Below are 13,202 nucleotides of genomic sequence, written 5' to 3' on the forward strand. Positions count from 1 at the left end.
AAGCCAAGTGTTTTTGTGAAGGAGCAAACCACTTTGCAGGGAAAGAACCACTGCTCGCTCACTAACACTGGCTCATGTCCAGCGCTAGGTCAGCAAGTTCACTCATTGTGGGCACAGAGAGCTTCCTGACTACGCATACACTCCATCTAATTTCAAGGAGCAGCTCTGGAGAGACTTTGTATTAATTAGGCTGTCATCCATCAACTGGAATCACATTCTTTTTGGTCAAATTTGTAATAATATTACATTTTAAAAGTTAGACCTATAATAGTCCAACCAACCTAATTTATTTTGGCTGTAAGTCTTTATGGTGTGGTAACACTGTAGCACATCAACAAGATTTTTTTTTTTAATGTGCACTTTTTTAGTTAACAATGCATCTGTTCAGTGTGCTCTTTTCAGCAATTTCACAGTTCTGTCTTTAGAGGGCAGAGCAGAATCATGTTTAGTGGTGGATGGTTGCTTCTGTTGGCAGCATTGCCATATTGCCAATCTGTCAGCTTTGTGAACTTAGTCCATAAAATATGAACAGGTCCTTGTCAACTTTGCTTGTTTTCTCTCCTACCCTCTCTCTGACTGTCTGTGAAGGTATCCCTGTTGCCCAGCAACACCTTATCTGGAACAACCTAGAGCTGGATGATGAACATTGTCTACATGACTATGGGTAAATCTGCTCCTGCCAACCCTTTCTGTCCTTCACAGCACTGACACTGAAGCAAAATCACACCTACGACTCTGCTTTTTAGACCAATTAGGAGCAATATGTTTATATACACTCATGTACATTTAGAGGCACTTTGTATGAGCACTTTAAAAGCCTCCCTGCTGCTGCGGTGGCTCAGTCTAAATTCAGTTTAACATATCGTAAAAGAGCTAGAGATGTAGAAGCGGATGAGACAAGTGACATACTGGTCATATTTAGAGAGCTTGCCCCCTCCGCTCCTGTCAGTTTATGAGATGCAGACCTCACCCTCCAGTGCTCTGCTGGCTGCAGATGGTGGTATTGTTATGAATGCTTGTCACTTAATTTTCCACATGAACAGCCTCTGGTGAGATCTTGCTAGGCTCGCCTATCACACTGCAGCATGTTTTTTGAAGTTTAGAAGCAAGAGAGGGGTAGAGTAGGCAATGAAACATCTGCTCATCAGAAACAAATGTTCCAGTGGAATTCCCAGTCGTGCACTTAAGTTCATCTGGAAATCATCCTGACCCTTAGAGTGCTGTTTACTTTATATCAGAGCCTCTCCCCTCTGCATCAGAAGTAAACCATTTTAGCCTAAATGTAAATATGTTGCCTACTGTTGTTTCCTTCCCTCCAATTACAATTACATACACTGGGGAATGGGCTATACTTTATATACTATGCTTATATATTCTGCTTTATTGATCATCATTGTTTGTGTTTGCAGCATTGCAGAGGGCTGTACTTTGAAACTGGTCTTAGCTATGAGAGGAGGCCCAATTAACACCAGGAGAGGTAAGGAAAATACCAAAGAGCTGGACATCTGTAGTTTGACATTATATCAAAAGAAATAAATTCTCATACAAAGAAGGGAATTTAAATATACTTTCTTCCTGTTTTAATCACACAATGTTTGTGTGTTTTGTCTTCTTTGGTCAGTAACCATGGAGGATCCTATCAAAGATGTGACCGATCTAATGGAGAGCACAAAGGAAGACGGTTGGGAGAAAAGCCTGGCCAATAAGCAGGTTACATTTGTGGTCTATCGTGAAAATGACCAGCTAAACTTCTTCCGAGTAGTCGACAGAGGAGATGGCACCCTGACCCCTCTGTCTGAATCTATGAGGTTGGGAAATTTTCATAAATTCTTTGTTATTACATTATGTGTCCAAATACTGAAACAACACATTGGGCCATGTCATACCCATGTAAATATGTGATTAACCTTAGCTGTAAAAGCTGTGGAAAAGAAGACACAATGATTGAAAGTGCTTTGGAAAAGGTGTAGTCAACCTGTCACTAAGCATAAAGTGACAGTGACATCAGGCTTATAAACAAAGACTTGGATATTAAGAATGGTGCGAGGAAAAAAGAGGCACAAACAGGATAAATAAGTACAATTATCTATTAATACAGCCAGGGTGGAGTTGAGTACTCAACATTGATTGTTCAGTAGTAGGTGTGGCAGCTGAGTTCAGTGAGCAGGGCCACTGCAGAGACTGCAGACAGCTTTGTTAGATCACTAATAGGCAGAGTGTTTTTCTCCCTCTCATATTTTCCAGTGGTGGCTCGGTGTACAATGTGTGTGCAGAGGAGGAGGAGGATGGAGAGAGTTCTGCAGCTGCACAACAAAGCCTTGAGAACTCCATCACCATGAACAAAATGAAGCAACTCAAAGCCAAGATGGAGGACATGAACCTAAACAAAAAGGTTGGAAGCTTCTGAGATACAAAAAAAAACCCAGCATTAACACTGTATTTCCTCTCAGAAAGTGCAAATGCGGCCTCCACACATTCCTTTTATCATTTTGAATGCAGACATCCAAAAAAGGCATTGTCTATTCTCCGTGAAAGCTATTCTTTAAGCAGTTTTTTCATGGAGGATTTTTCTTTTGGCAATAAAATAATAGAATTATGTCTTTTATTGTCATCATATAGAATGCTGCATGTCATAATCACGGGATTTGAATGGTAGCCTGCACCATTTTGCATAATGCAGATGTACTGCACCAAACACTAATGTCTTGATAGTTTTTCAGTACATAGAATTGTATTGGCACTTAAAAGATTTTTTATGCTTATAATTAGTTTATACAAGCAGCTTAAATCAAGTGATGAGATGACCACTGTGATTTTCTTATTTAACAGAATAGAAAAAGTATTAGTATCAGTAATACATTTTTTGAGGCTTAGGGTATAATTTGACTGCCTCTGTTTGTGTCTCTGTCCTTCAGCCGAAGAAGTTGGCAAAGGTAAAACCACGGCCCCCTGTCAGCCCACATCCCTGCGGTGGCTCCCTAGGACCTTCCAGCACGCGACACCATCATCGCCTCTTTCGTTCGCTCCCCCAGATCAACCAGTCTTGGCAGTCAAATGCACAACTACCTCCAATTGCAGACCATGAATCCGTAGATCCTTCCCTGCCCTCGGCTGCTGCAACATCTGCCCACTTTTCTATCCCTAGACGACCCCCGCCTTCTTTCTCCTCTGCGTCCTGTTACATGCTTCAGGAGGAGGAGCCATGGGAAACATGCCCACCATTTGCAAAGATACGCCCCCCTCCCAAAGTGTCCCGGTTGGACATTGGCAGCACCAGGTTGATGAGGGACTGTGTGTACCCCCAGCTCCCTCCACTGTGTATCAGGGGGCCACCTGAAGCTACCTTTGACCCAACTGAGCCTGCAGGGGAATCAATCGGGCTGGGTTTATTAGAGGAAGCTCCTGGGCTTGTGGTGCCAGCACAACCTGGAGCACCATTTGGCGACCTGTTAGACCCTCTGAGTCTGGATGTGTCCAGCCAGCCAGAGGGAGGTCATCTGTCCCTCGACATTGGGACTCAGCACCAGTTGCCAGTCTCCCCCTCCCCACTCAGTACCTGGACACTTGGAACAAGTGATACTTTTACCAGCAGAGGTGATAGGACACAGCTCGGCACACCATTTCATACCAGCCCCCCCTCTCCATTGCCAGGCTGCACCTCACCATCCACTTCTACTAGGCTGCTGCCTCAGGCTTTTGATTCCACACTCTCCTGTTTACAGCCCAACCTTCAAGCACAAGCCTCAGCACAAATTAGGCCAGACAGCACATCCCCTCAACCCTCCACCACCCCGTCCAACCATCCGCCACGCCTTCGTGGTGTTAAAGTGGAGTCACCTGGCAAGAGGCCAGAGCTTATCTCCAAGAGGGAAGCAAGAGGCATCACTAAGATGGCCAACCAAGCCCGTAAGGAGCCACTGGGGTCCCTGAACAACGCTGAACTCTTGGCTTCTCTCTCCACAAGGGCTCCAGAAAGCAGCAACAGAGACAGCCTTGGAGAGAGTCTGGGACTCACACTGGCCTTGCCCCCTGCCACTGCCTCAGCACCAGACAGCCTTGGCTCCAGGCTGCCATCTATTCCAACTAACAGGCTCATACAGGAGGATCTAATAAGACAAATGTCACCATTGCACCGAGCAGCAGCGTCTTACATGGTGAGTATGGAGACGTGATTTGTGGAAATATTTTCGTCATTAATTTGTGTTTTATTCATCAGTGATCTTCAGTGTTGTTTTTTTTTGTATTTGTGAGTTTTTAAACATGGTATTCTGTAAATTGATCTCACTTAAATTTGAGTAATAGTGACTGCCAGAACTTTAGTCTATGCTCATCCCAACCCACAGAGGTAGCAGATGCTCCAAAGTAAAGTAGGAGTGGGTGATGAGAAATTATTTTTGCTATAATTGTCACAGCAGTGTCTTGATAGGACATTCACTGAAATATCTTAATCAGTTTCATCAGTGATTCAGATTGCTTTGTTATTTTTTTGAGCTGATCAAAATAGATCAAAAACTGCATACATTGTACTGTCACATATTTGAGAATTTATGCTGTGACAAAATCCTGCTGATCAGTCATTTAGAAATGAGAATTGTCGGTCTTGATATGGGTTTAGCCACAAGATAGGTTAATTATATTATCTTCCAGGTCTAGAGCAAAGCACACAAGATAATGATAAATGAAGAAAATACTGACATTACTTTTCAGTTCACATATTTTATTGAAAGTGCTGTAGTTGGACTTCATCATGAGACATAAGCCCAATGTGACACAGTGAGGTAGACTATGTAAGGTTCAAAGCACATACTTTTGATGTAAGACTAATTCCTACTGACACTGTTCATAGTTTTTATTACTTCACCTGTAATATTGATAACTTTAAGCTCTTTTCCGGGACAACATTAAGTAAATATGTCTATTTTCCCAACAAAAAGCACTGCAGTTGTTTTGATTTGCTCTAAAAATATTTCATATTGCTGTTTTTTTTTTCTCAGGCCACCAACAGTTTTGCATCAGCTGGTGGAGTCATGACTTCCTTCGGGAGAATAGGTAAGGTAGACACACAAATGCCTTTATGTGTTCATTAGCAGGGATGTAACGATACATGCTACTCACAATTCTATACAATTCTTGAGTGATACAAAAAAAATCTCTTTAAATACAAAAACTAAGGCTTGGTGTGATTTTTAAACAGGAAAGTGCATCCTGCAACTGACATGTTTTTCCACCTTAATAGGGTTACTGACGTGAGGGATCTTGGATGTCTTAAAGAAAAAACACACAGCACCATCTGTTTTTCAAAATAAAAAGAGTTTTTGAATCGCCACCTATTTATATTGTAGATTAACTGATCATTACATCCCTATTCATAAGGATTAAATACTTTGCCATATTACAATGATTGATTCAAATTTATCTTCGTGAGATCACTTAAACAAAGACACAGAAAGACAAACTTTGTAAAGCCACTCACTCATAAAGCACATCATACATTAAACAAAGTATAAAATGATGTATCCACCGACTAATCATAAAAAGCATAAAACAAATGGGTAAAATACAATTAAACACATAAGAACACCCTAGGTAAAATCCTAGCACCTGTAGGGAAATTAGCAGGAACATCAAACGGCCCACTAGATAAAGTGCTTCAAGTGCATTAAAAACATGGTCCCTATTGCACAGTTATTTAACCTGCGAAATGACCTGCACTGCAGTGTTTGTGGTGCTAAGGAGAACGAAAGCTTCAGGATATGTGCTGTCCTGGAACCTGGGCATTCTGGTCGTAATGCTTTTTAGGTTTTTGTGAGAAGGGAATACATTTAAAAAAAAGGTTGTTAGCCAGGTGAGAAGAATCCATTAAAACTTTAGAGCCCTTCTTATGTAGTCTAGCCTTATAGATTTCCATTAGGGATGGAGTAATACATCAGTCATTTTGGATACAGTGTGCACCACTTTGTACACCTGTCTCCTGTCCTCAGCTAACATACTGCCAGTCCACACAGTTATTGGGAAGGTAAGGATGCTCACCACTTACCATGCATCCCAACTGGATCCTAAAAATATAATGTCATCATGTGGGAATCACAGGATCCTAAATCGAATGAATATCTGATGTTTATACTGATCTCTGATGTTGATTAGACCTATCAGCATCCTGTGAGCAGCCACTGGCAGTTATGGGAGTGGTTTAGGTGTCTGTGACAACACAGAGAGGCAACTGTTAGTTCAGAACAACAAGGGTAGCTTTTAAAGTTAAGTTTGAAGTTAACATAGATCCTGTAATAGCATCAGGAGAGTGCACAGAGCAAAGAGTAGCACTAAAGGCTTTTCTTGATGGAAACAATGTTCGCTCTTCTTTGACTGTCACACAACTCTTATGGTGGCTTCTCAGATGTTTCTTTGTAACAAACCATCTAGTGCATCAGGTTAGCCCTGCACTGCTGCTCTATAAAATTGTACCGAACCATCCCTGGATAATGCCACAATTTTTCATTTGTCTTAAAAAGAACAGTGTGCTTTCTTGAGAATAGTGGCAGTGTTGTCTCCCCATTTCAGGGTGGCGGTGATTGTCACTCCCAGGAAAAAAACTACCATTGAAAGAAAGTGTAGCATTGTGGTGGTGGGATCGCACATTTGAGTTGTGGACTTTACAGCCATCTGTTGTACCAGAGTACATTGTAGCCAAACCGCTCTGAACTAAGATGCAGTTCTTGAGAGGTGCAGTCACATACAAAGAGGATGTTGTTATGTGAAAGCCTTCAGTGCATGTTTGTGCTTGTGTGAGCGCTACTACAAAGCACCGCAAGGGTTTTAAATATTCATTATTGCTACAACTGCAGAAGCAGCACAAACAACATAAGGCGCCAGGCCTACACATAAGCACACTCACTTATTTATGTCGACCACTGATATGCTGAGACTTTCCACAGAGAATAAGGATAACTATACATCAAGTAGTGAGTCAAAGAACCCCTATTTTTCATAATTGCTCGACATGTACTTATCAGTGTTTCCAACAGGCTGCAGTCAATTATTGATCACCATCAATAAATTCTCAAACAGCATTCAAAAATGGTATTTGAGTGGACATCCAAAATAAATAACATCAATCAGAGACACTACGTATGCTGACACTGCTGTTCACACATGAGTCATTCAAAAATGATTAATTTAGTCTTCAAAAGATTAATTTTATAGACACTTTTGGAACTAATTACAGCTTCCGGTCTTTTTGCCTTTACTGGCTTGACACACATTCACTTTAAGGTTTCTCTCATTCTTTCACATAAATACCCACAGGCGCTTTCAGGATATGTGAGAATTCTTGGAAATCTCAATATATATTTTCAGTGAGGTCCAAGTTTGTACTCTGATGAGGCCACTCAAGGACAGACAGTCTTAAATCCACTCTGTTATTATCCTGAGTGTGTTGTTGTGGTTGTTGTGCTGAAAAGTGAGTCATCCCTCCGCTGTGAGATTGCGTGTGCTCTTGACTATTTTTTCCCCAGGGTTTGTCTGTATTTGACATCATTTATGGTCTGTCAGGACATATTCCACTTCAGTTTGATAAGAAACATCCTCATAATGATGCATGATGCTCTACCTGCTTTACTGTGGAGATGTGTTGGCCATATGTAAGCATTTGGCATTCATGGCAACAGGCCAGAGACTCTTTTTCCTCATACTTTGAGTTATTGAGTGCAGCTTTTAAGTTGTTTCAGTGACTTCTCTTTGGATAAGCAAAATAAATGAGACAGATTTAAGCTCGGTCTGCTCATAACAATCTAACAAGCACACACTATGTAAATGAGGCTTTTCTGTAATTTGTTTTGTTATTTTGTTAAAAATGGCTGCTTACTTTGTTGCTGTTGGGTAATGTGCAGGTAAAATAAAAAAAATGTCTGTATCTTCCTAATAATTTCCCAGAGGTTTCCTGGAAAGATCTGTGTAAATTGATGCTAATTATATGAGAAGTAGAGATGATGTTCGATTAGTTTCCAATAGTAACTTGGGTTTCAAATGAGTTATTTCAATGGAGTGTTTTTTCTGGGATATTTACTACCTCATAGTTGTTTCAAGGAAACTTCCTTGGAAATTATCAGGAAAGTCCAGACTAAGGAAGGGCAACACAAACATAACACAATCAGGTTAAAGGTACAGATATAAACACTGATAGCAAGTGACTAAGGGTGGAACACAATCGTCATGGCTCGGTTCATAGCCTAGTTTAGGAGTTACAGTTTGGTGAAATATTACATTTTTTAGCAACAAGAAACTTTGGTAAACTGTTTTTATTATTAATGAGCAATTCAAAAACTTGTATATTACAATTTACAAACACCGAACCGACTTTCCCAAAAGGCAACAGATCACAACAGGCTATAAAACTGGAAAGCGTCTCTTATGCTATGAGACTGAAAATCTCATAATGCATAGAAAAATAAAAAAGCAAAAGTCGTGTATGAGGGGGAGTTTTTCAGTCAGTTCCACCTTGGGCATATTGAAATGAGAAGTTCCCAAAAAGTTACCTGTCTTCCTCTCAGTGCACCATGTCTATAACATGTTGCTGTGTACGTATCAGGTCCTCCTCCTTACATTATTGAATTACATGGTCAGGATTCGGCGCAAAGAAAACTTGATGGAACAACCCTTAATGAAATGTAATTAAATTCAAGTTAGGTCTGCTAAACAAGAGAATGTGGAAAATGTGCTTAGGTCTGAATATATTTGAACCCACTGTATGTCTGTATGGCAGCAGATTAAAGTGCACCAAACAAATAAAAAAACCAATCCCACGCCCAGCTGCTTGACACCGAGCTTTCTCTACCTTCATCACAGAGCTGTCAGTTTTATCTGTATGTTCCTGTATCCCCACGGCTCACAAACCCTACCGAGCTGCATGCTTCCACAGACACGATTATCACGGGTACAAGCTGACATAAACCGGTGTTCCCTGACTAAGGAAATTAACAGTTTGTTTTCTGGCTTTTTTTTTTTAACATTGCGACAGGGTAATGGTTCGCATGGCAAAGCCTGAAAATGTCCTAAAGCCCTCTTCAAGCAATTATCTTTGCCATTTCATGAATAACAGTGTAATTACTGCACTCACTATTGACTACAATTATTTTAAACTTTATCATTAACCAAGCTTGAAATGAATTGCCAGAGTAACTAGGAAAACCCTAGATAAAGACAAGAATTTCACAGTGTTGTGTTTTTAAGGGATTATTTTCTGCCAGTTTTTTTTTCCCTGTGGGTATCATGCCACAGACATTAAGCAGACATACGGCATGATATGAAAGCACACTTCCTGTGCTCAATGAAATGGCAATAAGATAGAAACGTAGACAAGACAAAGTGAAATGGTAAAGACTGACAGGTTTTTAGAAATGTGCAGTGACTTAAAAGCACATTGCTTTTTTGGCCACACTCCAGCGTTTGATTTCACAGCAGGTGTTTTGCCTTTTGACAGCTGGTGAAAATGGCTGCTTTGACATCATTGCTGGGTTTTGGTAAGAAGTACAACATGCCTGAAAGTACTGGATAGAAAGAAGTGCATTTTTCCTCTCCTTAGTTGATTCTTTGTTGATCTAACCTTTAATGGCGTCATGATTACTGTGATGGATCGAGCTTGAGCAAATTTGATGTACAAATTAAAGCGCATGTTGTAAAATGTTGCGCCTCATGCAGACATCAGGGACACTTAAAATGGTCTAAATTACAGATGAGAGCCAAACTACGTGACTGGGCTGTGTGTAGATTAATACAAACTTTCTCACTACATTATCAGTTATTCCACAGTGGCTCCTGAAGGGTAAATAATAAAAAATGTTTGCTCCTTTCTCAGGCACTCCAACATACCACCTACCTCCAGTCAAGGCTCCCACAGGCAGCAAGAAGAAGAGCTCAAAGCATTGCTTCCTCTGTGGCAAGAAGACTGGCCTGGCTACCAGCTACGAGTGCAGGTACAAGTGCCTCCAGCATTTCCACCTGTACGCACTCACTCGCCCACTCGCTGCCTGACTCTAAATCAAATCTCCCCCTATTTGTCATTCTTGTCCTTGAAGCAGCTGTTTTAGAAGAAAGTGGTCTTTTCCTAGTTCATCATTTTGTCTCTCAGCCATCTCCAGAGGAAACATGTCTCTGTTCAGTGCTTGTTCTGCCACAAGTTATTAGTATTATCAAAGTTTCTCCCCACGACATCAATCTGGATCACTTCCCTCTCCCGAGCCTTGTCCGGGGCGTACACACTGACTCTGATGCAACAGTATGTAACTTAGAGCTCCCAACTGCGTTCAAAAGACTAAGTGGTGATTCTGTGATTAAATGAGTAATGTAATTTACTTAATATTAGGTCAAGTAAATGAAATACATTACAGATAGTATGTAGTAGAAATAGTGTTGCTCCTTTGACTAATGGACTGATCAAATACGGAGATTAAAGTGCATACAGGAGGCTTTCAGTAAAAGAAGACTAAGCTGCAGGAGTTAGAATAAGGAGGGAGTAATGCGACTCTCCTCAGCAGAATAGCCTGGTTATTGAGCAGATCATGTTTGCTGATGGAGAATGATTTTATTTGCTGACTGTGAGTCTCTAAAGGAACATACTATAAATATATATGCTATACATACACTTCATTAGGTACATCTTTCTTGTCCCAGGTTCAACCGCTTTGTGCCTTCAGTACTGCTTTTTTATGGCATAGATTCAATGAGCTTTAAACTTTGCTCACACGGTTGCTGCAAATTTGTCAGCTGAACATCCATGATGGATGGGTTCCACCACATCCCAAAGGTGCTCTTTTAGTTTGAGATTTGGTCACAAATACAGAGAATTAATTGTTATGTTCAAGAAACCAATCTGAGATTATTTGAGCTTTGTGAGGTTGCACAAAACCTTGCTGTACACCATTACCCCATTACCACCAGCCTGAACCATTAATACCGGCCAGGATGGATCCATACTGAGGGTGCTCTGATCAAGTTGTTTTGGGCCAATCAACGTTTGCTTGTGATCAGTAGTTACAAGTGGTTATTTGCGTTCCTGTTGCCTTTCTGTCATCTTAAATGAGTGGCCCTTCTCCTCTGACCTGACCTCTGCCATCAAGAAGACATTTCCGCCCAGAGTATCTCTGGATATATTCTGTAAACCCTAGATGTGTGTGCGTGAGAATCCCAGTAGATTAGCAGTTTCTGAAAGAACAGCCCGTCTTACACTAACAACCATGCCACTTTCAAAGTCACTTAAATCACCTTTCTTATGCTCATTCAGCAGTGCTGTCACATAATTGGCTGATTTAGATATTTACATTAGTTAACAGGCAGTTTAATAGTGGTACTGTATTTGTTTATTTAAATCTTTCAGGTGTAGTCACAACTTCTGTGCCACCCACCGCTACGCAGAGACGCATGACTGCACTTATGACTACAAGAGTGCCGGACGGAGATTTCTGCAAGAGACCAACCCTCTCATCAGTGCTCCCAAGCTGCCTAAGATCTAGACCCTACAACTGTCGCCTCTCTTAGGGGACGACCTGCAGAACTACAGGTTAGATTGACTGAATGGAGGCGATTCTGCAAAGTCATTTCTAGCAGAAGGAAGGAACTTATTCACCACTGTGTGCTTTTTTTATCAGCCAAGTTTGCTTAAAATTTAAATAAAATATTCTGTAAAGCCAAGTGTGAACAAACAAGAGTAGACTGAAATGGCAAATAACTAATTATTACTTATTGACAATGTGAAGATGTTTATCCTTTTTATCTGTTACCTTGTTCTTTTTTCATTGTGTAAAAACAAAAAAAAACCTGTGCTTGTATGTAGGTAGTTTTTGCTAAATATATCTGCTGCACGACAGACATATCTATTTTTAGTTTTATCAGCCTTTTTTTTCTTTAAAAGATAGTACCGCTGATGACTTTTCATTCGACAAGTCTTTGACAGATGCACTTTAGAACTATCATATTTATACATCTGACTTTCCTTATTGTGAGGGGGAGGATACTTAAATTTTTTGTGTTTGTCTTATGAAGTCTTTATGTTGTCATCCAAATTTTTATATATTCTTCACATCTAAAAATCTTTCTTACATGGGCACATACATACCGACATCACTAATGAAATCTTTTCTCTAAAGAGAACAGTACACCCACTTATTAATGAAATACTTAATATTTATTAATGAATATTATTTAAATTCAAGGTTGGTTTTGAAATAGCAAGTATGCAATGTGTGTAGGTGTGAATGTCAGTTGTAATCTGTAATCCTATCAAGTAAACTGTATTAGGATTGGGGGGGGGGGGGGGGGGGGGGGTGCTTATGGTATTTATGATGTGTCTATAAGTAAGGTGGTTGCCATAAAAAAAATCTTTTGTAATTCTTTTTTATTGCTCAGCTGTTGCAAAAACTTTAAATGCTGTTATGGTATCTACAGGGGTTTGGTCTAATAAAGTTTCTTTCCATTACATACTTTACATCACTGACTCCAACAACTGTCTGATAATTATATTTTCATTTGACTGCTTTTTTTTTTTTAACAGATACATAATTTCTTCATAGTGTCCTTGCTGTTTCAGCTCCTCATTATTTGCACATTGAACATTTGAACCCTAATTGTTCTTCTCATATTGCTGTGAAGTAGATGAGAAAGTGTTTGTGTTTGTTATCAATGACTAATTCTGGTCACATTAAGTACCCTGTCCCCCTGACGCAGACACTCAGCTAGTTCCTTAGCAACAAGCTGAAATTTGCCTCACACCTGCTGAACATTAGACCCCCCCAATCCAATTTCTAGCCAAAGTTTGAACAGATATGGTTGAAGAGAACATCTTGCTGGGTCGTCCTTCATTAGCGATGTGTCACCATCTCCAGATGCGATCACATTAATGAGATGCTTTCCAGTCATTTGTGTTTCTCAGCAGGTTGTGTGTTATAAGTGCCACAACAAGACACCACTCGTGTTTAAAAACAAAACAAAAAAACATCTCTGACCAAAAACAAAAGTGAAAGTGGTCAAGCTTTTAAATTTGGTTCAGATAGGACTTTGCAAAGATGGATTGACCCACGCTGGGCTTTCTGCCACTGGTTCACATTTTCAAATGCTATGTCTGCATATTAATTATTTTTTCTGTGAGAACACTTCAAAGCTATAGTCTGTTGATATAACACGTTCATGTTCAAAAAATAAACTAATTGAGGAAT

General features: G+C 40.2%; 1 protein-coding gene across 1 annotated transcript in view; it reads left to right on the top strand.

Moving 5' to 3' along the window:
* Positions 1-13,202, top strand: part of zfand4 (zinc finger, AN1-type domain 4) — a 16,855-nt gene extending 3,653 nt beyond the window's left edge. Inside the window, exons 4-11 of the mRNA XM_059359411.1 lie at positions 589-664; positions 1,410-1,477; positions 1,622-1,808; positions 2,245-2,392; positions 2,916-4,154; positions 4,995-5,049; positions 9,851-9,968; positions 11,369-13,202. Coding sequence (XP_059215394.1) covers positions 589-664; positions 1,410-1,477; positions 1,622-1,808; positions 2,245-2,392; positions 2,916-4,154; positions 4,995-5,049; positions 9,851-9,968; positions 11,369-11,504 — 2,027 coding nt within the window. The 3' untranslated portion in view covers positions 11,505-13,202. The remainder of the gene's footprint in view (positions 1-588; positions 665-1,409; positions 1,478-1,621; positions 1,809-2,244; positions 2,393-2,915; positions 4,155-4,994; positions 5,050-9,850; positions 9,969-11,368) is intronic.

This window comes from Centropristis striata, chromosome 20 (genome assembly GCF_030273125.1).
Source record: "Centropristis striata isolate RG_2023a ecotype Rhode Island chromosome 20, C.striata_1.0, whole genome shotgun sequence".
Lineage (NCBI taxonomy): Eukaryota > Metazoa > Chordata > Actinopteri > Perciformes > Serranidae > Centropristis > Centropristis striata.